Raw genomic sequence first — 26,362 nt, 5'->3', positions numbered from 1 at the left:
ACTAAATTCTTACTCGATTTGTACAAGTGGAAGAAGAGTTCAGGTCAGGTCAGTGGAAGTATAACTTGAATCATAAGCAGAAAGTCATGGTCCCTCCATCAATTCCCGGACTTGAGCCATTTATACACCCAGAAGCCCTTGAATGAAGGAGGGACTGGGTTCCCTTGGGAAAGGAGCCTGCTACGTTACCAACATGTTACACCCTACCGTGGTGACTGTGCTGGGGGGAAGGACACAGTCAGACTTTGCAGAGATTACTGGACACTGGCTCTGAACTGACCCGAATTCCAGGAGACCTGAGACGTCACTGTGGTCCGCCAATCGGGATGGGCTTATGGAGGTCAGATGATCAGTGGAGGCTTGCTCAGGTTCATCTCACAGTGGGTTTAGTGGGTGAGAAACACACCCCCTAGGGTTATTTCCCCAAGTCCAAAATGCATAATTGGAATAGACATACTTAGCAATTATCAGACCCCCCACTTTGGCTCCCAAATAATAGTTTGTGTTTTTTTTAAGCATCTATTTTCTTAGAGGATAATAAGAAAACTCACATGGCGATAGGGGTGATAAGCTAACACTCTCCATGTATAAATAACCTATGTAAATTAAAATAAGATTCCTAAAGTTGTAGTTCATTAACCTGTCCATTCATGACATAATTAGAATCTATCCTGTTGTATCAGGTCGTAGAATGCTTTTGAGATGCCTAGTCTTGCTCCAGAAGATATGCTTTGAAATGTCACAGGCATTTGTGAGGAACATCTGGATTTTATTTCCTTAGCCTGAAAAATATGTGTATTTCTCCAACCTGAACTCTTACATCCTTAGGATCTTTTAAATCTCTCCGTTCAAACATTCTAATCCTTAAGAAAAAAATAAAATTAAGCTGTGTACACAAGAGATTTAAATTTATATATTAAACTGAAGGCATCCGTAGTTTGAAAAATACACTTTTAAGAAATTATATTGTCATTAAGGCACTCAAATAGACTAAAAAGGTTATAGTTTTTCTCCTAGAGATCAAACCAGTTTAAAAGTTATTTTATTCCTGTTTTTTATGTTGTTCTTAAACTTGGCTTACAAATGTTAAGTTGATCCTCTTGAGACTCACAGTTCTGTTTACTATGAATGTAAGAGATTTTCTCAAATGTGTGAGATTTGTATGCTCCACACTTGCACATTTAAAATCCTTTCTTCTATTTCATCCTGTTCCTTAAAAGAGTTGATATAGTGTCTTCTATGATTTATAACAACAAAAAGATGTTCTAAAGATAAAACTGCCTATATTCTTACACTGAGATGAGAATTTTCCAGTGTTTTCAACAAGGAATTTAATCTTACTTTTGAAAGCATTCTTCATCCTTTGTATGAAGACTTGAAAACAAATTCTGGTCACATGTTGCAATTATCAAACCCACTCCCAGATCATTTCTTGGCCCGTATGTTTGACCACAGGCAAGATCTGAAAGGGCACAGTAACTCAAGACTCCTCGCTTTTGGCCGGATGTCCATTTTCACTGGAGCATCTTGCTTTCTTCAAGTAGGTTTGTCTCTACTTTTGACTCCTTAAAGCAATGTCGTTCAGCCGTGATCCATGATTGTACCCTAAGGAGTCTTTCTAGACTTTCTTCCCCCATGGTGCTCCTTACCATGAAATTTCAGTACCACTAGTATATACCTGCTTATGTGCCGCATGTAGATATGTGCTTTTATATATAAACTTTTGTGTTTTGGTTTTTTTTTTACTTTCTCTTCCTAAGAACCAATTTTTACCCTCCTGGGGGTTATATCACCTATTTTGAGAATGCATGCCTTAGAGAAGCCCTTCTGGCATATGGATTAAGACATAAATATATTTTTGGATCTTAGGAGGTTTGGAGGAGGTTTCTTCATTTGTTTCATAACAGAAACATACCTGACTTTCTGGGTATCGTTTATGTGTCATTCTCAGCTCTCTGGAACTTAATTCAACACATAGCTTAAGAAGAAAAAACAGTCAAAATAGATGTCTCAAAGCCTGAGCACAGAACTGATTTTTGTCAACTCAGTGGAGACCTTTGTGGACAGCTGCTTTGAGTCTGTTTCTTCTTATCTTAGGCATAAGGCTTACCTGTTGGTTATGTCTCTACCCAACTCAGAAGCTATGATTTACCAAGAAGTTAGGTGCTTTGGCTGCGCTATGCAGGCATTCAGACATGACCAAGAAGTGATCATTGACAGTGGTGTTAGAGGAAAATTAAGAAGAGGAGGAGTTTGGGACCATTTATTGCAGGAGCAAAGTAGCCCAATACCTCCATAGTCTTTGAAAATATCACATTATCACACAATATAATTTTGATGCCATAAAGAATTCTTCTGGCAGCTCTCAGCAAACATTAAGCACCAACAATGTACCAGGGACTGTAGGTAAAATGATGAGCAAGTCCAAGAAGGACTATTTTATTAGATTTTTCCCCAGGGCTTTAGTTTTCATGGAGCAGGATTCTGTTAAGATGAAGGTTGGTACCTAAAGGAGTCAGCTTCAGTCATCTAGAAGATTAACCCATGGACCCACTGCTTGTACATCAGTACGTGTACTTGAAAGAAATGTATGCCTTCGTAATACCCATCTTTTAAGGCAAATAGCATTTCACTGGGTTCGATAAAGCTTTTCGACATATTTCATGTGAGGATCCTTTGTCATTTCCTTGTTCTTTCCTCTTCTCTGAGACCACAGACTTCTCAAACACTAGGACTGCCTTTTTCTTACTAAGCTTTCCTGGAGAAGAGGAAAGGGGCAGCTTCCCCATTCCCCTGAACTTCTGTATCTGAAACGACCCACCACTGAAGCTTTCGTTCAGCAACAACTGGCGTTGGCCACCGGAAGTCTTTACCCTTCGCGTGCTCCTCCAGATTGCATGATTGGACTCATAGGTGTCAAAAGTCAGACTGTTTTTCCTAGCACATCATTCACAGTTCTGTGCACATCTGAATGTAATTTGATGACGGTTGTATATATACCGTTTAGCATTTGTATGGCAGAGTTTGACATGTCTGTTTAATAAGAAAGAAAAAAAAACTTTCTCCTCTCTCTTCATCACAGTGTTGTTTCATCTATAAACTATTTTAACCTGGTTTCTTCCATTTTTTTGTTCTACCTTTCTAACCCAGTACATGTACAGGTTGTGAAGACAGTAGATCCATTGGTGGGGCCAGAATATTCTTATCTAAACTAGATGGTAAAGAATTCACCACATTATCTTTCTTTAGGCAACCAAGAGTCGAATGTGGTTTTGTTTGTGGGGAGAGGCAGACATTTGAAATGGGATCACGTGCTTTCTAGGTCTAAATTGGCTCCAGAATTAAGTTTCTGGACTCCACTGCACATATCTACCAGCTGTGCCCGTTGCCTTTCTAGAACAGTCATTCAGGTTGCTAAGGACAATCTTGAAAGTATACTTGTGCTATACCAGAGAATGTCAGGATTTCTGTGGCTTAGATACCGTTTCACTTATTCTAGTGAATAATACATGTTTTCGTAAAGCTTGTTCTCAAATACTGATTAATGACCCGCATAAGGGCTGCATATCTACTGTCAACATGTCCACCCTGTTTCACAGATCACCGCAGTGGGCAGAACCTAGTGCCTTGAGATCATGCAGGAGTAATGAGGAAATGCTGCTCCTGTGGATTTTATTACTCTTACAACCTGAACAGTTGATGACTATCTTGAGTGTGTGCAGTATATTCTCTCAAAGGGTAAACAGGTTTAATACCAATGCATTCCTAAAATGTTGACTTATATCTTTGCCTGCCTCTAGGGTGAGTAGAAGATAATTATTAACAGAAACATTTCTTTTTCATTACCCAGGGGTTACACTGGTCGTTGATGTTAATCAGTTTTTGGAGAAGGAGAAGCAAAGTGATATTTTGTCTGTTTTGAAGCCTGCCGTTGGTAATACAAATGAAGTACTCCCTGAATGTGCTGACAGGTACCATGATGCCCTGGCAAAAGCAAAAGAGCAAAAATCTAGAAGTGGTAAGCGTCTTCATTGTTTAGCACAAATTAAATAGAACTTTGAATATGATGGCTTTTGTGGTATTGTGTTATCTTAGTCTTGAGACAAATAATCACTTTCAAATGAATATTTCTGAATGTTTGTCATCTCTGGCAAGGAAATTTTTTAGTGTTTCTTTTCCTTTTTTGTCTTTTGGAAATCTGTGATTAACTTGGTGGCTGTGGTGGGTGCCATATACTTGAGAAAATATAGTTTTAAAAGGAGATTTTGCTTCCTATCAGTTTTGCCATTGAGCCATCCTTCTAGTGGTACAAACTGATTTTTACACTAATATATCTCTCCATCCTTTTTGAAACAAATGATATTGTACATTTACCAATGTACATTAATACATTATTAAGTAGAAGTAAAGAGTAATCTTGAAAGTATAAAATGAAATGCAGCAAATTGGTCTCTATTAACCTTGGCATATACTTATGCCTATTCAATCCATGAAATGTTAGCTCTGGAAACTGTTTTAGACCATGAGTTTAGGGCTCATTTTTCAGATTTAGAAAATCACATTGATGGCATTTTGGACAGAGGGAGAAAATGACAAGCCCAGTGAGACTAGTTCTTGGCAGAGAGAGCCCATCGTCTCTTGAGTGTGATAGATTTTTCCTGAGCGCTCACTGTGTCCCACTGTCGACGATTAAGGTGTCTCCTGACTCAGGCTGGTGTTTATTTGTACCACATGTACATAGTACTTCTCATCTTCAGAAAATTGCTTTGACAATATATAGCCTTAGAAATAGAACTTAAGGGAAAAGAAAACAAAACTTTTTTTAATTCACTGGAAGTCTGTCCAGAACTACCCTATGTACTTATAATTAGCCTGATGTATTTCTAACTTGGGAATTCTACCCTCTGATTCTGAACATTTTCTGATAATGAAATGGGAATAGGGCTACTGGCCATCCACTCTTACTTGCTGTCTGATCACCCTTGAGCCTCTCTCTGCTCCCTTTACATCTCTTCATCGGTTACTATAGTGCCCCTACCTCATCGTTTATGAGGAAAGACTTGCACAACTGTATTTATGCAAGGGGTGATTTTCTTAGAGATGACTCATCATAATTTCAAATCCTTGGCCCAAACTTAGTTTTATCTTCTCTTCCCTAAGCTTGCCTACTCCTTTTCCCAACTGCCATGTTCTGATCAGCAGAGAAAAAAAAAAAATGTCCCCGGATAGCCAATTTAGAAACCTAGGAAATACCTTAGATTCATTTTTTCTGGAAAAAAAAGGAGTTGGGACTTTTTAGAGATTATACTGAAGCCATAGATGGATTTGAGGCATATGCCATCTTAATATTAAGTCTTCTGATCCGTGTACCATGGTATGTCTTTGCTTTTAATTAGGTCTTTAATTCTTTCAACAATATTTTGTAGTATTCAGTGTATAGAGCTTGCATTACTTTATTTGAATTTATTCCTACCATATTTTATTATTTTTGATGTCATTGTAAATATTTTCTTAATTTCATTTTGGGGTTGTTTGTTGCTAACATATAGAAATACAATTAATTTTTTTATTGAGATATAATTCACATACCATAGAATTTACTCTTTTAAAGTGTGCAATTCAGAAGTTTTTATTATACTCCCAGACTTGTATAGCTACCACCACTAGTTAATTCCAGAATATTTTTCTTATAATAAATGGAGCCCATTACCCATTAGCCATTGCTCCCCACCCCCAACTCTCAGCCCCAGACAATCACTAATATACTTTCTGTCTCTCTAATTTTTCCTATTCTGGACATTTCATATAAACGAAATCATACGGTGTCTGACTTTATGTAGCATAATGTCTTCAAAGTTCATTCATGTTGTAGCATGTATCAGCTCCTCATTTCTCTTATGGCTGATAATATTCTGTTGTATGAATATGCCACATTTGTTTATTCATTCATCAGTGGATAGAATTTGGATTTTTTCCTCCAGTTTTGGCTATCCTAAGTAATGCTTATGTGAACATTTGTATGCAAGCTTTTATGTGGACATATTTTCATAAAATTTATTTTTGATGTTGATTTTGTATCCTGAAACTTTTATTCTAATAGCTTTTAAGATTCCTCAGGCTGCCACCTATTTTTATAAATAAAGTTTTATTGCAGTCCAGCCACACTCATCAATTTGTATGCTATTGTCTCTGGCTGCCTTCATGATACAGTGAGAGTCAAGAAGTTGTATGAAAGACCTGTAACACACAAGATGGAAATTACTCTCTGGCCCTTTATAGAAAAAGATTACCAACCTCTGTTCTCAGAGGAAGAGGAGAAGCTTTCTAGGGAATTAAAGACTAACTTTCATTTTCAACAGAGCTGTGAACATTGTTTGGGGGTGTGAACAGGATGATTTATTCTTAACTCTTTCACCTCTGGTTCTAGGCTGTCTGTTTTTCCCCAGACTAAAGTGTTCACTCTTGCATAGATCACTTAGCCTTAGAGCTCAGTTTAGGTCTTATATAGGTATGATTTTGTCTGGAAGGCATCTAGAAAACATGTTTCCATATAGAATGCACATCACCTCTTAACTCACTGGACTCTTTCTCTGTTGTGCTTCCTTAACAAACCAACTATGTGCATGCATGCTAAGTCGCTTCAGTCATGTCTGACTCATTGCGACCCTGTGGACTATAGCCCACCAGGCTTCTCTGTCCATGGGATTCTCCAGGCAAGAATACTGGAGTGCGTTTACATGCCCTCCTTCAGGGGATCTTCCCAACCCAGGGGTCAAACCCATTTCTCTTACATCTCCTGCATTGTCAGGCAGGTTCTTGACCACTCGTGCCACCTGGGAAGCCCCAACAAACCAGCTCTACTTCTTAGGAAAAATCCTTGAACCCTGTTCTGGCGATGTCCTCCTCAGCCTTTGACCTGACTCTAAACTCAGACTTGATATGAAAATGATAGAATTCTCCTTTTCTATTATTCACTGACATCCCAACCAAATAAAGCTTTACAGTGCCAATGTGATTCACTTTTAACCAACTAAGAACTTTTTACTTCTCAGTTCTTATGAAAATAAAAGATATCTATTTCTCCCATTTTTATTTGATTTCCATCCTTCCCACTGAGAGAGTTGCCTTAAAAAGTGTTCAATCTTCTGAAAACATTTGTGAATCTGATAACTGTTGGTGATTGAAAATATATAATGATTACTTGTGATCATCCATATTTGACTGTACAATATATTTTCTAGTAAACCAGCATTTCTAAACAGATAATAGTTGTCTGATTGGCCATTTGAAGAGCTATGTATCGCTCTGTGGATCTGGGCATCCACAGAACAGTTGACAGGCATTAAAAAACCAATTGAAGAATCAACACACTTTAAAGGGCCTTAAAGTTATCTTTGCTTAGTTATTTGAATCCATTTAAATATTCTTTGAGGAAGTTCACTAGGACTATGATTTACCTATAAAGGCAATTAGTCTAGTGCTCACTTGACAGCAGTTGGCTTAGTTTGGTCTGAAATTTTTATTTTTATTGTTTTTAGCTCTCTGGTCTGAGACAAGAATCGTAACCATTCAACAAAATTAAAAGATTGCTAAATCTATTTTGTTGATTGCAAATAGATTGCATTATTCTTGACCAGTTTAAGCCATGACTGCCATAGATGTTTTTTTTTTTTTTTTCCTAGTATTCTCTCCCTGAGAAAATTAAGTCCATTCAACATTTTTTTCCTCCTGGTTTTGTGTGGTTTTGTAGAACAAGATGAGTCAGAGGAATCAGGAATTTTCCTTTTCCCTTCTTAGTGACCTCAGTGGTTATGTATGCCGTTTTGTGCTTTGAATAAAGTCGTCTGCAAAGACGAGTCACTTCTGCTTTGGTTTAAGGCAAATCATTAAATAATGGGTCCTCCTTAAATAGTGGCTCACAGCCCTTGTAGGCCACTCCTTTTCAAAGAAGTTGCTGGAAGACATTCTAAACAAAGAGGATTCTTTGGTCTCCCCGTCTACTTGTGGTGCTATTCACATCTACCTGGTGTTTCTCTCCTTGTTTACTTTTCTTTCTTGCTGGCCATGTGTGACTCCTTTAATCCTCATGAGAAACTGGACATGCAGAGCTAACATTAGATGTCACTCTCCTTTTACTTTGGCTTAGTAGGGAGCTGCCATTGAATACACAGAATTCATTCCATTTTAATGACTCATTGCTAATGATTTTAACTTAGATTATCTGAATGCCTGGTGGAAAACATCCTTGTTCAATTATTTTACTTACTGAAGAAACTACGTTAATGTTAAAAGTTTCCACGTTCCTCTCTAGAATTTAACAAACCTTTTTCTTTAGTGTCTACTGAAGGTTCATGGCTTAAACTCACCCTGCAGGAGAAATATGATTACTACTACAATATTGATTCACAAGAGAGTTCCTGGGTCACACCTGAACCCTGCTTGCTTAAAGAATCTTGGCTCATGGGAAAAGAAATTGAGGTAGGAGTCTGCTGTTGGATGGGAAAATGTACTATATAAAGATAAGTGTGATTGCTTTTCTGTTTTAGAATCAAGGAATTGATGGGAAGAACTGATTTATTTGAAGGCTGGCTATGGAGTCAGGTCTTCATGAACTGCAGCTAGGTGTGGCTGTATGGTTACTGATTTCTAGAATGTCTTCTGCCTGTCAGAGCAGCGGGCAGATTATATAGGATGGCAGATTATCCTAAGAAATCAATCTTCAGGTTTTCCTTGACACCAGAGCTCAGTTAGTGGTAATTCCTTGGTTGTCAATATTCCAGATGTCTTATTTCCTTCCCCCTACCTCAACCTATAACAGGGAGCAATATTCTTGAAGGAGTGTTCACCAAGATTGCTTTGGACTTGAGACCAAAAGTTGGCCCCAGAAGATGTGAAACTTGCTCTGTGATCCAGGCATTTGTAGTGTGTTTAAAAGAAAACACTTCTAATAATTGAATTCCATCTTGAAAAAATTAGAACTCACACATATAGATCTCATAGAACTGTTCACATTCACCAGCAAGAAAGATACTGCAAGATAACGATATTGTGGACAGACTCTCCAGTAGAGTAACTTACTAAAACTCAGAGAAAAAGCTGTAACTTGAGGTTGACAATGCCACAGAAATCCTGAATGACAAGAAGATAGTGAAAAATGTATTCATTTACTCATTTCAAATGTGTAATGTCCCACTTTTTACAGGAAAATGGCATGTGGCAGTGAACTCTTAATGCTACTTTGTTGAAAAATGAAATTATGGCCAATATTTAAAAACTATGTGCTATCGTTTAAAGGATATGTCAAACCGTGAAGAAGCAACATTGAAAGGTTAAAACTTAAGAGACAAAAATTGCTCATATGGCATCCAAAGATGCCCTACGTATAACTTTGTGAAGTTATACCTGATTCCAGCATCAAGGTTAATAGAAAGTGGAGGATCTATGCTGTTAAAAAAAAATATTCTAGTCAGTCTGAAATTACTGAATTTACTCTAGGCTGTACGTATGTCTTCTTGTGAAAGTATTTATGCATTCTTTGTATGATTTCACTCTTAATTGTTTAAATTCACCATCTGTGAAGTCCATTCACATGGATGGTTAAGAGGCATCTGCCATAGAAATGAGTCCAGTCTTTGCTCGCATTTCTCAAAGAACGTGAAAGTAACCCAGTTCATCATCCGCATGAAGACTTCTCCCAGTCCCCCTTCTTCCTTGCTTTCTCATTCATCTAGGTTTCCCTGTCTGCCCGAAAGAGTGCTTCTCTTTCCTCTCCCAGCCCCTTTTCGTCTGCTCCAAGTCCTTTATTTTCTCCCAAATTTATTTTGAGTTTTCCCCTACTCCTTGCAGGTATCTGCCTCCTCTGGCCCGGGCAAGAAAAGCCAGAGGGCTTCATGGGCATTGCCGTCTTTCCCCCAGGAGAGGGAGGAGGTGATGCCAACACTTATGTAATCATTCTTGTCTCTCTTACGCTCTGGGGAGCCCAGGCCTTAGGCCTGGTCCCTGCCAACCTCATCCGTACATCTCCACCTCCAGATCCTGAGACCATTCAACCGCATTCTCATCTCCACCCAGATTTCAGAGGATTCTAAAACCATGTCGCTAGAAAGAAGCTGAGTCAGCCCACCCCTTGACTCTGGTCAAATCTGTTTTTACACTGAGCCAGAAAGAGCTGTCCAGATCACTTTCTGAAAGATAGAATTCCCAGAAGCTGTTCTCTGTGCTCTTCTCACTTGATGTGTGAAGTGTAATCATAAGAAATATCTCTTACCAGGACATTGTTGAGGATATCACTGCAGATTACATCCGTGAGAAGATATGGTCTGCTAGCGAAGACATGCTCCAGCGCTTCCAAGCCACAACCTCAGGACCCCTCATTAGGAAAGAGTATGAAGCTAGGAAAGCATTTTTGTATGAACAGGAAAAGCATGTGGTCAAAATACAGGTATGTGAGTCATCTCCCACTTGTAACAGACAGCTGTCATATCCCATGAAAATGTTTTATTTAATCATAGGACCGTCAACTACCTGCATTCTAATAAACAAATCTGACCGAAGATCGTGTCCTTAATCAGTGCCCCTGAGTCTACACTGTTGAATGCTCCACGATGGGAAGGATGTTGAATGACTTTTCACCTGGTGTCTTCTGGAACATATTCAGGACGCTGTGAATAGTCAATCAGGGGAATACCTGAGACCTGAGTTGAAATCCTGTTTCTCTAAAGAAACTAGATACCCTTCTGTCACCTACTGTCTAACCTCGTGTGCTTTCAAATTGGTTTTTTAGTGGTTAGTGGATATTGAGTGGCATCTGAGTTTCTATGCTCTAAAAAACAGAAAAGTGAAGTGAAAGTGTTACTCGCTCAGTCGTATCCAACTCTTTGCAACCCCGTGAATTGGGGCCCACTAGGCTCTCTGTCCATGGGATTCTCCAAGCAAGAATACTGGAGTGGGTAGCCTTCTCCAGGGGATCTTCGTGACCCAGGGATTGAACCTGGGTCTCCTGCATTTCAGGCAGATTCTTCACTGTCTGAGCCACCAGGGAAGCCCAAAGAACAGAAGAGCTCATGAAACAGATGTAGCATCTCTGAGAGTGTCTTCTCTCTTATATAATCTCTCATTCTTCATTCTGCAAGAAGCATCGTCTTTCCGAAGCCCTTTGTTGTGAGCTCTTCTTAAGCTTGCGTGACTTATCTGAACATTCTGGTTGGCAGGAGGGGAGCTTGCCAGATTTAGATGTTTCTGTTCTGTGTTCCGCTAACATCCTCTTTCAACCGCCACACTGGTTTCTAAAAGACTGTGCATTTGTCCTTTTTTGTGTGTCCGAAGTGATACTGTTTTTGATGGGCAGAGTTTGGTGAGTTTTTGCTTTGGCCACTAACTTACATTTCCTAAATTGAAAGTTTTTAAAAGAGCTTCTCTTTTGTGATCATTGGCATGCTTATCTGCTTCCCCACCTAATTATAATATTGTGCAGGGAAGAAGATGAGTTTTTACAACTTTTGTATTCTTATGGCTTGCAATCAGTAGATGCTCAAATGTCTGAGTTTGCAAGAGCTTAAGATGTTAGAGGGCAGGAAAGATGAATGTTTTAAGAAATTTCTTTTGTAAAGTTAAAATTCAAAGGATTTTTCTAGGTGAACTTGTTTTCCAGTTTATTCTTCTTTTAATACATGATAGATAAAACACACAGGAAGTGAACAAAATCTTAAATATAGCATCATCCACACTGATGCTAAGACTCTACTTCTGCCCAAAATTTGAAGAGTGTTAACTGGTGTGGCATGATTTGGACCAACCTCAAGCTCTCCAGTCTGCCCACAGCTGTGTTACAGTTAGAAGACGGTCTGAAGAGCCTGCTAGCGTAAAATCTGCCTGATACCAGGCCCCAGGGCTGAAGTCACAAGAGAGCTGGGGAAGAGCAGAAACACTAACTTGGAGGCTTCCCCCCTCACCTCAGTGGGAGCAGCAGTATTGAAGAAGAAGCCATTGCCCTGTGAAGTCACTCCGTGATGACTTGTCCCTGCCTCTTCTGACAGTTTTCTAACAAAGGAGGGCGTGAGGTTTAAAGGCAGACTGTAACCTAGAGAGGAAAACGGGCTGACCTAGAAAACCAAAAGACCGTGAACCAGAGGGGATCACACTCGTCTCGTTTTTTTGCCAAAGTAGCTGATTCACCCTGGATTAGGAGAATGCTGTGAAATCTGAAGGGTTCCCCTCTGTAGAACCGTCTGAACTTCTTTGTTGGCTGAGTCAGCCCCAGACACAGCAGTCTCTTAACAAACTCAGTAGCTCCTCTGCACTGCTACCCCTAGTCTCCTCCGCAAGAACTGGGTTTGGACAGAGGATACATATCATCAGTAGCCAGTCCTCTGTCTCGGGTGCTTAGGGGGTAATTCACATGGTGCTCAAGTAGACAGGGAGCAAGGTCAATGAGACTCGACATAGCCAGATTATTTCTGAATGGTAAGTAAATAGAAGGCTCTGGTAAAATGGCCTACATTTAAGAAGTGAGCCAGAAAAAAAAAAATCTGAAACAAAATTTTATATCAAAAAAAAGAAAAAGAAATATGTTAAAATGTAAATGAAATAAACATTTAGGGGAATTCTTACCCCAGGAGACACACAAAAAATTATACTGAAATTCCTTTTGCTTTTAAGAAACTTAATATGACACATGGATTTAATGAAAGAAGACAGCATGATAAAATGAAAAGGCAGCCAATGGCTACAGAGAGGAAGAAAAATAATGACATCCCAGAACATGAATGAATTTATGACTGCAGAATGCAAGACAGCCACTGGAAAGTAAATGAAACGTGGAGAACTTGAGGAAAAAACACACAAAAAGCTGAGGGAAGGAATAAGATGGCCTAAAATATGTTGTCTCATCTGAAATTTCCATTTTATCTCAGGGTTGTGGGCATTAAATGGGATTCCCATTAATGGAAATTAAAATGGGATAATTCATAACAGACTGTGACCAGTATGCCGCTATTAAGGGCTCAACAAGTGTTTGAAATGATAAAGTGATCAAGATGGTGACTCAGAGGACAGGGAATGGGGAACCAACATCCAGTAGGTTGGATGGCCCAGGAAGAGTTCAGAAAAACCGAGTCCGCGAAAAAAGAGTTAGCTACAATTTTTTTTTTTTCCTTAAACTGAAGAAAGCTGAAATGCCACCTTGTAGGAAAACCCATTAAGAGTGACAAACACCAAACTTAGCCCTGAGAATTACTAACTTACTGAACCTCAGGTCAGAGAGTGCCATGAACATCCCAGCAAAGAAAAAGAAACATGCTTCTCTGGAGCGAGAGCAGGTTGTCGGGAGGCGTGTGGGGCTGGAGGGTGAGGTGACACGGTGGGGCAGTCCTCCGTCGCGTCGTTTGCGTGAAATTGACTACCCTTAGGTTGTGGGATTGTACCTTCAAGCAGAGAGGGAAAAAAGATAAATGGCTACCAGGGAGGTCACAGAAGAATATCTGCTTCAGAAGTTGGTAATTTGAATATTACTATCCTATGTGTCCAATTATGAAGCAAGGCAACCAATTTGGCAAGCCAGGTTTTCTGGAGATTGACAATTAGAATCTATAAAACAGCAGTAACTTCTGAGGTCTAAGTATCATGGGACACTCCTCTGTTACAGCTGTGTTGCACAGAAAATTTATTTATGGTAACAAAAACCAAAACCAGAAGATGGCTATTATAAATTTTTACATAAGTTCTCCCACCTTTCAAGGGAGAGAGTGATGGTTTTGTAAATGCCTTCTGTCTCTGTCCATAAAAGGCTGCTTCTAAATGGCCTTAGGGTTTAGAGTTTTGTCTCTGTTTGTATCTTTATACCAATAGCTCCTTCTCCCAACTTTATACCTATACTTGTTTTCAGTAAAGAGCCTCTAATTAGAAGAGCCTGCAGGCTCTGGGCCTTGCACAGTTCTGCTGTTAGCATGGAATAAGAGAAGCCAATCCTGATGAAAACTTACAAGCAAAAAAGAATGTTAAATCTTGACAAATGAAATAGGAAGCATGTGTTATTCTGCTTCTATAGACCAGAACCTCTAAACCCAGCCAAGTTGCCTTGGTTTGGAAAGGTAATGTTCATATATAAATGTAGATCCCAGAAAAATCTACATAATCGTTAAATAGATGAAATATGAAATGAAATCTTTAGGAAAGTACTGTTGGTGACCATTGACTCTTTAAGACATTTAAAACATCATACAAAACCTACAAGTGGGTTCATTCCACCAATGCAAACATGCTTTAATATCAGATCTGTTGCTACAACAGATTCCGTATCCAAAAGCTTCGAGACTCTGAGCTAATAGAGATTAATAGTGTTTCTGGAGTTGAAATAATTCTTTAAAAAGCAAAATGAACAATTGAGCTAATTCCAGTATCTTGGTTGCCTTTCAGTTTGGATCAAGAAATGGCATGTATGATATTATTTGTATATTTGCACCTCTGCACTTTAAAAACAGTGCTAGGATCAAAAGCGCCTGAATCACACTGAGACCATCATGACAAATGAGTTACTAGTTAGATTGTCATCCCGATGAATGCAATCATAATCCTGTTTTCCTGTGTCAGCATTCTGACCTCTATACTTTTTCAGTATTACAAGCAATAATACAATAGAAATCCTTAAATGTCATCTTCCTACACAGGTGCTTGTATTTTTCTTAGGCTAGGTATATGGAAAATTAGAAACACAAGGTGAAATACTAAATAGCTTTAAACTTGATGCTGCTAAATTCCCGCCAAAAATACTATACTCTCTTGTAATTTTCCAGCCCCTACTCCCCATCCATGTTTTTGCCCCACTGCTTGGCAAGTGGATGATGTGAAGACTTCCCCAGAATTTCTCTGACTGCTACCCAAGGCTCCTCAAGCTTAGAGCCAGCTCACATTTTTTTGTAGAGGTTCCCAATGTTTGCAGAATTGTGTTCTGAGGTTCCCTTTTTCAGCCAGTTCAAACTGTCTTCTCTCTCCCAGGATCCCTCATAGTTTTTGACACTTAAGCCTTCTTGTTTTCTAGCACTATGATGGATTGCTTTATAAGCATATCTGTAGAATGTTTCCATTGGAGGAAGCTGGGTGAAGGGTACGTGGAACTCAATGTATTATCTTTGCAGCATCCTATGAGTTGCTAATTATTTCAAAATTAAGGTTTTTTTAAAAGCACATTTGTCATTTCTAGGGATTTAAATTGAGAGAAGGGGATATTATGTGTAAATGGGATAGCTGATGAGAGGGTGCTGTACAGCACAAGGAGCCCAGTCTAGCACTCTATGATGACCTAGAGGGGTTGCGGGGGAAGGGAGGCAGGCTCAAGAGGGAGGAGATACATGTATTATTATGGCTGATTCATATTGTTGTACAGCAGAAACCAACACAACATTGTAACAATTGCAAAACAAAAAATAAAAATACTGAGAGGGGACCTCCGGAGCAAGTACTCCGTTGCATGTATATTTCATCATGACTGTTTTGTTTTGAATCATTACCAGAAAGTATTTTCTTTTTTAAATGGCAATAAAAATCCCATACACCTTTTTAAAAAAGAAGGAATGGGGTGGATTGACATGAAAATGTGAAAAAATTATAAAAAATAACTTGATTTTGTATTTGTCCCTTTGAGATGGTTGGATGTCATCACTGACTCAATAGACATGAGTTTGAGTAAACTTCAGGAGTCGGTGATGGACAGGGAGGCCTGGCATGCTGCAGTTCATGGGGTCGCAAAGAGTCAGACACGACTGAACTGAACTAAACACAGAATTTGTGTTTATTTCAATTCTAACTTGGAAAAAAAAAAATCAGAGCAGTGCAGTGAGTTACAAAGATGTGTCTCAATAAAAAGATTCTCAAAAATGAGTTGGACTAAACTAATAACAACTATGGATATGATCATTCTAAAGATAGCAGTTTGTAGTTCCCTGGTAGTCCAGCAGTTAGGAGTCTGCATTTCCATTGCAGGGGGCACAGGTTCGATCCCTGGTCAGGGAACCAAGATCCTGCATGCTGCACAGAGCAGCCCAAAAAAGAACAAAAAACAAATTAAGATACCAGTTTGTGTCCACTTTTTGTAAATGTTTCCTATAAAAGCTCTCGTTAATCTGATAACGTAGTAAAGGTATATTGATGAAGCCTCATTAAACCTTATGTAAAAACAGATGAAATAATGAAAGATCATCACAGCACTCCTGCTTTCAGGAATCCAGGGTCATCTTCCTTTTTGATCTAGATCACAGTGGCTCGCTTGCTGGAGTAAAGATACTTACTAGTCATTATTTTGAGGTATCTCATGCATGATCAGTCACTTCAGTTGTGTCTAACTCTTTGCGACCCTATGGACTATAGCCCACCAGGCTCCTCTGTCCATGGGATTATCTCAGGAAGAATACTGGAGTGAGTTGCCATGCCCTCCCCCAAGGGATCTTCCCAACCCCGGGATTGAACCCACTTCTCTTATGTCTCCTGCTTTGACAGGTGGGTTCTTTACCACTAGCGCCACCTGAGAAGCCCTGAGGCATCTTATAATGCTACCAAATAATACTAGCACCAAGTTGATCTGTTTGTATATTTCAGGACAATTCCATTTTATTATTACTTCTTATCACTCAGGGCCTTGTTAAAATTACGCTTTCAAAGCAGAACCTGGGCTTCCACCTGGTAATTCCTTTCACCAACTTGGGACAAGCCCCAGCTGTGAGCAGGTGTGCTCTGCCCAGTTCAGTGTCCACCTGGTGTCAGATGAGACGGCGTCCAGATGAGATCTGGAAGGGAGGATTCCTGACTTTGTCCCAACTCAGTGTCTCTTGTGATGTATTCTGTCCTTGCACTTTCTAAAATAAACTGTGACATGTAAGTAATTCTGTAACTCATTATTTTCTACAGGCTTTTTGGAAGGCATATAAGCAACGGGAAGCATATAAACGCAGGCGACAAATGTTCATTGATAATATTCGCTTTATTGTGAAGGTAAACACTCTTTCCTACCTTAGCAAGCATGTAAACTTTTTCCTTCATTCTCCTTTTGCTTCTGGAAGACAGACTGTGTCTGAGACTTGACGTCAGAAGCAAGTCCTAGGTTTGAGTCCTGCCTCCCCCCTCACTTAGCTGATCATCTTCAAGCAGGTCCATCAAAACACTATGTTGTCTCTATAATATTAGCTTGGTGCAAATGTAATTGCGGTTTCACATCATGAGTTTTACATCAGTATAACTAGGTTCAAACGCATCTTTACTAATCAAAATAGGAACCATTACAATCAACACATTTCTGCCAATGAGAAATAAGTTTGTTTATTTCTGTAGCATAAAAATCTGTGCTTCAGGATTCAACAAACTCTTGGAAAGCATTTTCTGCCTCCTGCTGGTTGTGGAAGCATTTTATCTGCTAAAAAGTTGTTGAGATGCTTGAAGAAGTGGCAGTTGGTTGGCAAGAGGTCAGGTGAATATGGCAGATGAGGCAAAACTTCGTAGCCCAGTTCATTCAACTTTGGAAGCATTGGTTGTGGGACATGCAATCAGGCATTGTCATGGAGAAGAACTGAGCCCCTTTTGTTGACTGATGCCAGCTGCAGGCATTTGAGTTTTCAGTGCATCTCATTGATTTGCTGAGCATACTTCTCAGATGTAATGGTTTCACTGGGATTCAGAAAGTTGGAGTGGATCAGACCAGCAGCAGGCCACCAAACAGTGACCATGACCTTTTTTGGGTGCACGTTTGGCTTTGCAAAGTGCTTTGGAGCTTCTTCTAGGTCCAACATTGAGCCGGTCACTGCCAGTTGTATAAAATCCAGTTTTCTTCACGTGTACGTCACAATCCAATTGAGAAATGGTTCATTGTTGCGTATAGAATAAGGGAACACTACCCTTCAAAATGGCAGTTTTTTTTAATTTTCAGTCAGATCACGAGGCACCGATACATTAAGCTTTTTGACCTTTCCAGTTTGCTTCAAATGCCAAACAACCATAGAAAGGTCAACAGTGAGTTCTTTGTCAACTTCTTATGTCCTTGTAAGAGGACAGCTTCAGTGATTCCTTTGAGTTGGTCATTGTCAACTTCTGACGGCCAGCCACTATGCTCCTCCCCTTCAAGGCTCTTGTCTCCTTTGCAAAACTGGAACCACCACGGCACTGCACATTCATTAGCAGTTCCTGGGCCAAGTGCATTGTTGATGTTGCGAGTTGTCTCCACCGCTTTGCAATCCATCTTGAAACCAGATAAGAAAATCACTCGAATGTGCTTTTGTCTAACATCATCTCCATAGTCTAAAATAAACATAAAATACACAGCAAGTAATAAGTCATCAGCAAAAAAAAAAAAAAAAAAAAGAATATGATGGCTGTGGCTGGTTCATGTTAATGTTTGGCAGAAACCAACACAATACTGTAAAGCAATCATCCTTCAATTAAAAATAAATTTTTAAAAATAAAGAAATGTCCATGAAAATTATGTATAGCATAGCCACATTTATTTAAGAACGTATTCCAGTATCAAATGGCAAAGTTCAGCAATGCAAAACCGCAGTTACTTTTGCACCAACCTAATAAATGCTTCTTCTCTAAAAAGTCCACATTGATTTGGAGGAAATCCAGCTTTATTTCATGTTCTTTGTATGATCTCGAATAATAATTAGAATGTTCAGGTTTAACAGTACAAACCTTATTGTAAGGCAAATGCAAAACCAATGACAAGAAGGAAGTACAACTGAGTCAGGGCCTGTATTGAGTAGATAAGCCCGTCTAACCCAGCTTCCAATCCAGGCTGGTTGCTCCAAGCTTAGAGGAAGAGCAGCCATTGGGGTGCCTGCTCTCAGAGCTGAAAACTAAAGAACTATCTGGCAGTGAGCTTGTAGAAACTTGGAAATCCAAATAAGACTCAGAAGAGTGGGGCTGGAGAGAGATGAAGTCAGGTGAGATTTGTTAAGACTTCTTAATCTGAGGACAGAGAAGGACATGGTCTAGGCCTTTTGCATTATGAGTTCCTGAACATGTTACACTTGGAAATACCCTGTGCTCACCATGGAACACATGCTTATTCACCCAGAAAACCGTGGGTCACAGTGCATCCCTCATGAGACCTTTTGAAATGTTTTCCTGTAAAGACCTAAAAAGTATTGGCTGCATTTAAGGGGTGTTGGAAGCAACTCTGAACTTAGTTTTATTTGATCCCCTGACCCATTGCAACTCTCAGCAAAATGCCTTGCTTGCTTGGCTTTTATTTACTGAGATTAAAGCAAAATAGTACAAAGAGCTGCATTACCTTCTCCACCATAATGTGTAACATGTTCTGAACCCCTCGGAGGAAAAGCAACGAAAGAAGTCGGAGATAAAAATGAGGCAGATTCATGTTGATATATGGCAAAACCAATACAATATTGTAAAGGTAAAAAATAAAATAAATAAATAAAAATAAATAAAATGATTTCTTCATTAAAAAAAATGAGGCTGTAGATGTCTATTAGTTGGTGGGTGGCTGATTTTTACTTTTTTATCAAATTATCGATATTATTTTTAAAAGACTGCATAGAGGCATACGAAAGGTGGTTTGGTAACTGCCTGGATTTCTCTTTTTCACTTATTTTTTAGATTCAGTCCTGGTACCGGATGGTAACAACACGAAGGAATTACCTCTCACGACTGCAGTTTTTCAGAGCTCATGTAAGAGACACACATGTGGAAATTTGTCCTCCCTGAGAATGACCTTAAATGAATAGTTTGTGAATGTTAGCATTGAATGATTCTTATTAAATGGTAGAAACAAATGCTTGGAGGAAAAAAATGGATTTTAGAACTCAATGTGGTACTATTTAGAGGCTTCTTACATCTTTTTGTTCAGAGTAAGACTTCATCATTCAGAACTGGAAAGGAAATGGGTGAGGAAAAATTTATGTGGGCTAGTTATGCCAGAGAGAAGAGATACTAATGAAGGACTTTCCAACTTAGCTTGCAACGTTTTTAATTATTGCTAACCAGTTAAATATAAGCCCACAGGAGGAATTTTTTCAGGATTTTTGAAGAATAGATATGTGAACATAGATTGGACCATCTAAGTTTGGTGGTAAAATTCTTTTCCCTCTTTAGATATCTTTATTTAGACAATCCCTTTACAATCTTGTTTATATACTGATAGCTAACTTATCTGACCCTTTCTTCAAAGAGAATGCAAAAATAAACGTTGACTACGCCACATCTAAATACTGTCAGTTCTAAATAGTGTCCATTCTTCAAGTGCCGTCAGTTTTTGAAGAGTGCTAAATTCTAAAATAGTGGAGTCGATGGAACTCTGGGAGGTTGTGACTGGTCATCTTCTTTTGCAGAACAATGAAATTGTGAAAATCCAGTCTCTATTGAGAGCGAGCAAAGCTAGAGATGACTACAAGACACTGGGTAAGTGGAGCATTCCGAAACAAAGTATTCCTTATAAACCAAGCAAGCCCACGTTATTTCCATCTGATCACGTCAGTGGATGCACGTTATCGCCAGTAGGTTTTGACCATCTCAGACCCAAGCATGTCATTGACCGGAAACGGGCCTTTCTATCAAAGTGGAATGGTTAAAGGCAGTAGATGGGATTTCTTAAAAAAAAAAAAAAAAAAAAAATGGACAATGTTGAGGGGAGGGGATAAATTAGGATACACACTACTATATATAAAATTGATAATCAGCAGGACCTACTATATAGCCCAGGGACCTGTATTCAATATCTTATAATAACCTATAATAGAAAAGAGTCTGAAAATTTATGTATCTATATATATGTTTTTCTGCTACAACTTATGGAAAAACCCAATTTTGGCCAAAATATATATATATTTACAGTGCTGTGTTAGTTTCAGGTGTTTTGTGAAGAATATATAGTGATATGTATATATATTAATGATAGACTTCAATTATACTTCAATTTTTAAAAAATGGTGTTGGCATTAATGCTGATATTTTTTATTAAATGTGAGCTAGCTATGGGCTCTATGGTAGGGTTAATGGCAACCTCAAGAGGGCTCATGCCAAGGGGCACCTTCCAGGACCGCTGCTGCCGGGGCCCCATCCCTGTGACAAGCCAATGCCAACCCGCACCTCCACAAGAGGCCCCCCAGCGCTGGCAGGCTCATACCCACAGCACCAGCCTCAGGACGCGGTCCCCGTGGCCATTTCCTCAAGGGCTGTGGGAAGGACCTCGCGGGAGTGGACTCAGTGGGGGCTTCTTGGCAGAGCTGTTTTGGTGTTTCCTCCAGCCTGTCAGTCATGGGGTCACTGGCAGGAGGTCAAGATAAAAACTGTACGCCTGTCTCACTATGTATGTCAAAAGAAAATCGTGAAAAACAGTCATGAAAGGACCTCTTACAGGTATTCAAAAAATAATAATAATAAGCTAGAGGCAGGAATTTAATGCAAAAGGGTTAGCCAGAAGATAAACTTACATCTGAATATCATTTAATTTATTACCTGGCCTGTGATTTTTTTTCCCTTCTCATTTTAAGAACAAAACATAGTCATGTAAGAAATTTGGAAATATGAACAAGAAGGGGAAAAGCACATAGTTTCACTTCCCAAAGAAAACTACAAACATCTTCATGTAATTTCATTTTAGACTTTTCACAGTCCCTGTGGTTTTTAAACTGTCTTCCTTATAATACTAGTATGTCACTTGCAGAAAGTTGGAAAACAGAAAAATAAAATTAAAATCACCCAGAAAGAGCATTCACATTTTGTGCCATCTTTTTCAGTTTCAGCTCTGCTCCTGTTTGTTATTCTATTGTTCATTTCTTTTACACAGTGAAGCATTCTTTATATGCTGAATTTTTAACATTCTAATTATCATAAGAACATGTGATAAAGAGCATGTCCTAGATTAAGTCTAGAAGAGCTTGCTGATAAGTTTATTAGTACTGCCCAGATTCTTCAAATATTTAGGTCATTCAGGATTAGTTTTGAGAGGGCAAAACACATCATTGTGTATGTTAGTAGTGGCCATCATGCTCTCTGTAACTGTCTTGTGTCTTATTAATTTTTTTTGAAAGAAATAAAAATACTGCTCAGTAATGTTCCTAGCTCAGTAGTAGTAAGTAGTTTTGCCAATACCTTTTATTGTCAAAAGTCTGTCTGAATTATGGAGCAAAGTGTATGACCCAAAAAGACCCTCCTGGGTACTTGTTAAGGGAAAAGTCTCTAGCAGCCTCAAAGGCCAGGTTCTGCCTCGAGCTGTGGAATCTTCCGGATACTGCCTTGCTTGCTAGGTTCCAGAATCCAGCATGTAGACTGAGGGAAGAACGTGTCTCTAATGCCACACTGCTCCACTTTGCAATTGATGAGCTTCATGTCTCTGTTGGTAGATATCTTTCTTTAATTTTTTACAAGAAAGCTGAAGAGGGGGTTTGTTTTCTGAGCCCTGATACACTAAAATAGGTAAATTAAGGGTAGTTTTTCCAAACACACACAAGCTGCTTTTCCTTTCCTTCTAGGGAACAGGTTTTTGTGGGTAATTTTGTGTTTTGTTTTGTTTTGTTAATGTAAATTATGCTAGCATTTAGAATACTTTATTGACAAAAATCCATCCCTAAATTGTATATTCAGTAAAGTAGACAATTGTAGAAACAGTGCTAGATCTGGAAAGGAAAACTCAGCTGTGAGATTACAAACCAATTTCACGTAATTTAGCGTTTGTCCACTTCCCTCAAGACCACCCCCCACCGATACCTTGTAAATAAGTAGAACATATATAACTTTGTGGTAGTTTTTGTCACTTGCTTACTTTTTTTTTTAAGTTAAAAAGATAGAAGGAATTCCAGCTAAAAATCTAAGTGATTTCTTATTAAAGCGTAGAAGACAGAAACTGTGTTAGTGAATAAATTAGATAAAAGCTGCTTTGGCAAATAAGGTAGCTTTGTGGTAACTGAACTGTAAATTTTCATTTCTTTCTCAATTCAGCACCTTCATCAAACAAAGGCATTTTCTTAAGCTGAAAAACATCACTTTTATTAGTCTGGCATTATTCATTTTCACCCATTTCCTCCAGAAAGGCACTGAATGCGTTCAGGTTTGGAACTTGCTAGAACTTTAACTGGCCACTTGTAAGGGCTGACTGTGAAGTTGAGTGGTTTCCTGAAACGAAAGTTACCACAAAGTGATGTGAAGATATGAAGATGCAAGAAAGCCAACTCTTGATCGAGGAGCTGTTACATTTGAGCCATAATAATGTGTAAAGCTAAATTATTCATTTGTTTCTACCTGCCCTGTTGGCACACAAAATGATACACAATTCTCTGGAGCACGCAGAGAGAACTTTAGACACACATGAGATGGCTTACGTTCTCTCGGCTACGTAACTGAGCTCTGGTGTGTGGTTCAGGCTGTTCCTGAAATGGTGATGTCACCAACAGCATCTTTGGTAAAATAGTAGGAAAATAAATTCACATATGCTTTGGTGATCAGGAAGTGAAGGGTCCATGATCCACAGTAACTTGCAATCTAGTGGAATATGAGGTATTTATTGTCCAGTAGATTCCGAGCCTGGAGGCAGATGTGGACCTCTGATGCTTTTCCTTGATAGCTAGCGATAAATACATAAGAAGAGGCAGAGTAGTAATACAGATGACTCTAGAGTTGGCTGTTTGTGCTGGGCTCATGCTGCTAATTGTTTGCATTGTTGACTGAACTCTGTATTTCTTAAGTGACAGAACACCATACAACCTAACAGCAATGTTAACATAAGGAAGCTTGAATAGAGCCCTGATGTAGAGGAGAGGATGTTGGCTGAGGCTGCCAAAACCGGACTGGGCTCTCTCCAGTCCTCTTTGCGTTGCTGTGTCCTGTCATCAGCACTGAAGGTCCAGTTGTTTCCTCTTATAATTTACCCAGAGTCACTCTCACTAAACACCTTTAAAAAGTTGGGTTTTTTGCAAAGTCACAGTGCCGAGGAATCAATGCGTCAGTAAGGTTCAAGGCACTAAGGGAAAGCCCTTGGTAGAATTTACATAGATACCCTCACCATGACTAAGCCTGGTCTCCTAGGTGCTGAGAGCCCTCCCTGGTTCGTGCTGAAACAACAGGGACCCAATTTCCATTTCTAAAATTATTTTGTTTCTGCCAAGCAGAACATGTGTTCCAGTTGTGGTCCTCTTGGCTTCTATTGGACCTTACAGTTCTCCCTTGACGGACCTTTCCTAATTCCCCTTTCACCTAATTCCTGCTCCATCCCCCAAAGTCTTTTGGACTGAAAAGGCAAACACTTTCTGCTTCCTGCAGCAAGAACAGAAATCTCTTATCTGGCTCAGCCACACGCTCTCAGAGCCGGGACAGCTCAGTGTTAGCATTCTTTCCCCGATTCATCATCAATAAGACACCAATAGCTAGAACTATCTCCTCAGTGTGGGAGTCCTGGAAACAGTGTGAGAGACGGCTGATAAACAAATGCTGGGTAACAAGGAAACTGTGAGGCAGACGTTCTCAGTGGCCTGCATTTGTGTATGTGATCAGTTTCCTTTGACACGTCATATTTGATGTGAGGCGGGATGATTCACTCGGGGGCCCAGCACTGCAATTGCTCTATTTTCTGATAATGCTTTCTTTAAAGACCTAGTTTCTTTCCTACTGATCATTTCAAGCATGCCCAGTTGAAGCACTCCTTTCCTTGCCTTGCAGTTGGCTCTGAAAACCCCCCATTGAGAGTAATCCGCAAATTTGTATACCTGTTGGACCAAAGCGACTTGGATTTCCAGGAAGAGCTGGAGGTAGCCCGGTTGAGGGAGGAAGTGGTGACCAAGATCAGGGGCAATCAACAGCTGGAGAAAGACTTGAACCTGATGGACATTAAGATCGGGCTCCTGGTGAAGAACAGGATCACACTGGAGGTCAGTGGGGTCTCTGGGACTCTTGGCTCCCAGAAGACAGAAGATGCTCGTATATGTGCTCACATCACTCTTGGTCCAGCTAAGCTCCTTTGGAGTCCAGAACGGGTGACCCAAAGTTTGTTTACCATTTTTATTACCATTTAATGATGCTCAAACACAACTGACCTAGAAAATTCTTTGCCTTCCCCTCTTTGATAACATTTGGTAAGGCTTCTTTATCATTCTCAAAGGAAGTTTATACAAAATAAAACCTACTTACATATGTCCCTTCATAGCAAAACTAAGGCCTTTCTATAACTATAAAAGAGAAATTAAAAGATATCAATTTATAGTTCAGTCTGGTCATTCAGTGGATTCCAACTCTTTGTGACCCCATGGACTGCAGCACACCAGGCTTCCCTGTCCATCACCAACTCCCAGAAGCTACTCAAATTCATGTCCATTGAGTAGGTGATGCCATCCAACCATCTTATCTTCTGTCGTCCCCTTCTCTTCCTGCCTTCCATCTTTCCCAACATCACGGTCTTTTCCAGTGAATATTCAGGACTGATGTCCTTTAGGGTGGACTGGTTGGATCCCTTTGCAATCCAAGGGACTCTCAAGAGTCTTCTCCAACACCACAGTTCAAAAGCATTAATTCTTCTTTACTCAGCTTTCTTTATAGTCCAACTCTCACATCCATACCTGACTACTGGAAAAACCATAGCTTTGACTAGACTGACCTTTGTCGGCAAAGTAACGTCTCTGCTTTTTAATATGATGTTTAAGTTGGTTATAGCTTTTCTTCCAAGGAGCAAACATCTTTTAATTTCATGGCTGCAATCACCATCTGCAGTGATTTTGGAGCCTAAGAAAATCAAATCTGTCACAATTTATAGTTAAAAACAAATATTTCAATATGAAAATACATGGGCCTGATGCCATTAGATGTGATAAAGTTACCAGAGACTTGGCCCCCTTCACAGAATAACCACAGATGGAGAGAGCTACAGATGAGACTAGTCAGGAGAGTGGTGGAACTGTCCATGAATTCATTTTCCAAAATGGAGAACAGGGTAATAATAACTCATGGGTAATAACTCCTTGAATAAGCAAAGTGTGGTCTTCCCTCCGCCCCGACCACACATCGGGGAATTGCTGTCCTAGAAAACTAAGTTTATATTAAAATTCTGAAGGATCTATGTTGTGCTTATATGTAAAATGATTAGATTCTAGGCTCAAGCAGTTATACACTGAATTGTGACCTACATGAATGACCAGCAGGACATGAGAAAATGCAACCATGTGAGATATGACACAGGCCTAGCCTACCAACAGCTGGGCTGCCGAGCATCTGTGCTCCCAGTGTCCTCCAGCCTGTCAGATGTGGACCCCACCCACGCCGTTCCCAGATGACCCCTACAGAGCGGCACTTCCCTGACATGCCTGGGGGGCCTGTGCTCAGTTGCTCCCTAATAATGGCCTCTAAATAAATAGCACTGTCATTTTGCATCTGTGAGAAACCT

General features: G+C 39.6%; 1 protein-coding gene and 1 pseudogene across 1 annotated transcript in view; one reads left to right on the top strand and one right to left on the bottom strand.

Annotated features, from left to right (window-relative positions):
* IQGAP2 (IQ motif containing GTPase activating protein 2) overlaps positions 1–26,362 on the top strand; it is a 306,733-nt gene that overhangs the window by 230,228 nt on the left and 50,143 nt on the right. The window contains exons 15-21 of the mRNA XM_006051068.4: positions 3,851–4,018; positions 8,336–8,478; positions 10,271–10,441; positions 16,897–16,980; positions 19,597–19,668; positions 20,328–20,397; positions 24,649–24,857. Of these exons, the coding sequence (XP_006051130.3) occupies positions 3,851–4,018; positions 8,336–8,478; positions 10,271–10,441; positions 16,897–16,980; positions 19,597–19,668; positions 20,328–20,397; positions 24,649–24,857 (917 nt within the window). The remainder of the gene's footprint in view (positions 1–3,850; positions 4,019–8,335; positions 8,479–10,270; positions 10,442–16,896; positions 16,981–19,596; positions 19,669–20,327; positions 20,398–24,648; positions 24,858–26,362) is intronic.
* On the bottom strand, positions 16,989–18,615 carry LOC123464713 (annotated as a pseudogene).

This window comes from Bubalus bubalis, chromosome 11 (genome assembly GCF_019923935.1).
Source record: "Bubalus bubalis isolate 160015118507 breed Murrah chromosome 11, NDDB_SH_1, whole genome shotgun sequence".
NCBI lineage: Eukaryota > Metazoa > Chordata > Mammalia > Artiodactyla > Bovidae > Bubalus > Bubalus bubalis.
This window is presented reverse-complemented; position numbering and strand designations above follow the sequence as displayed.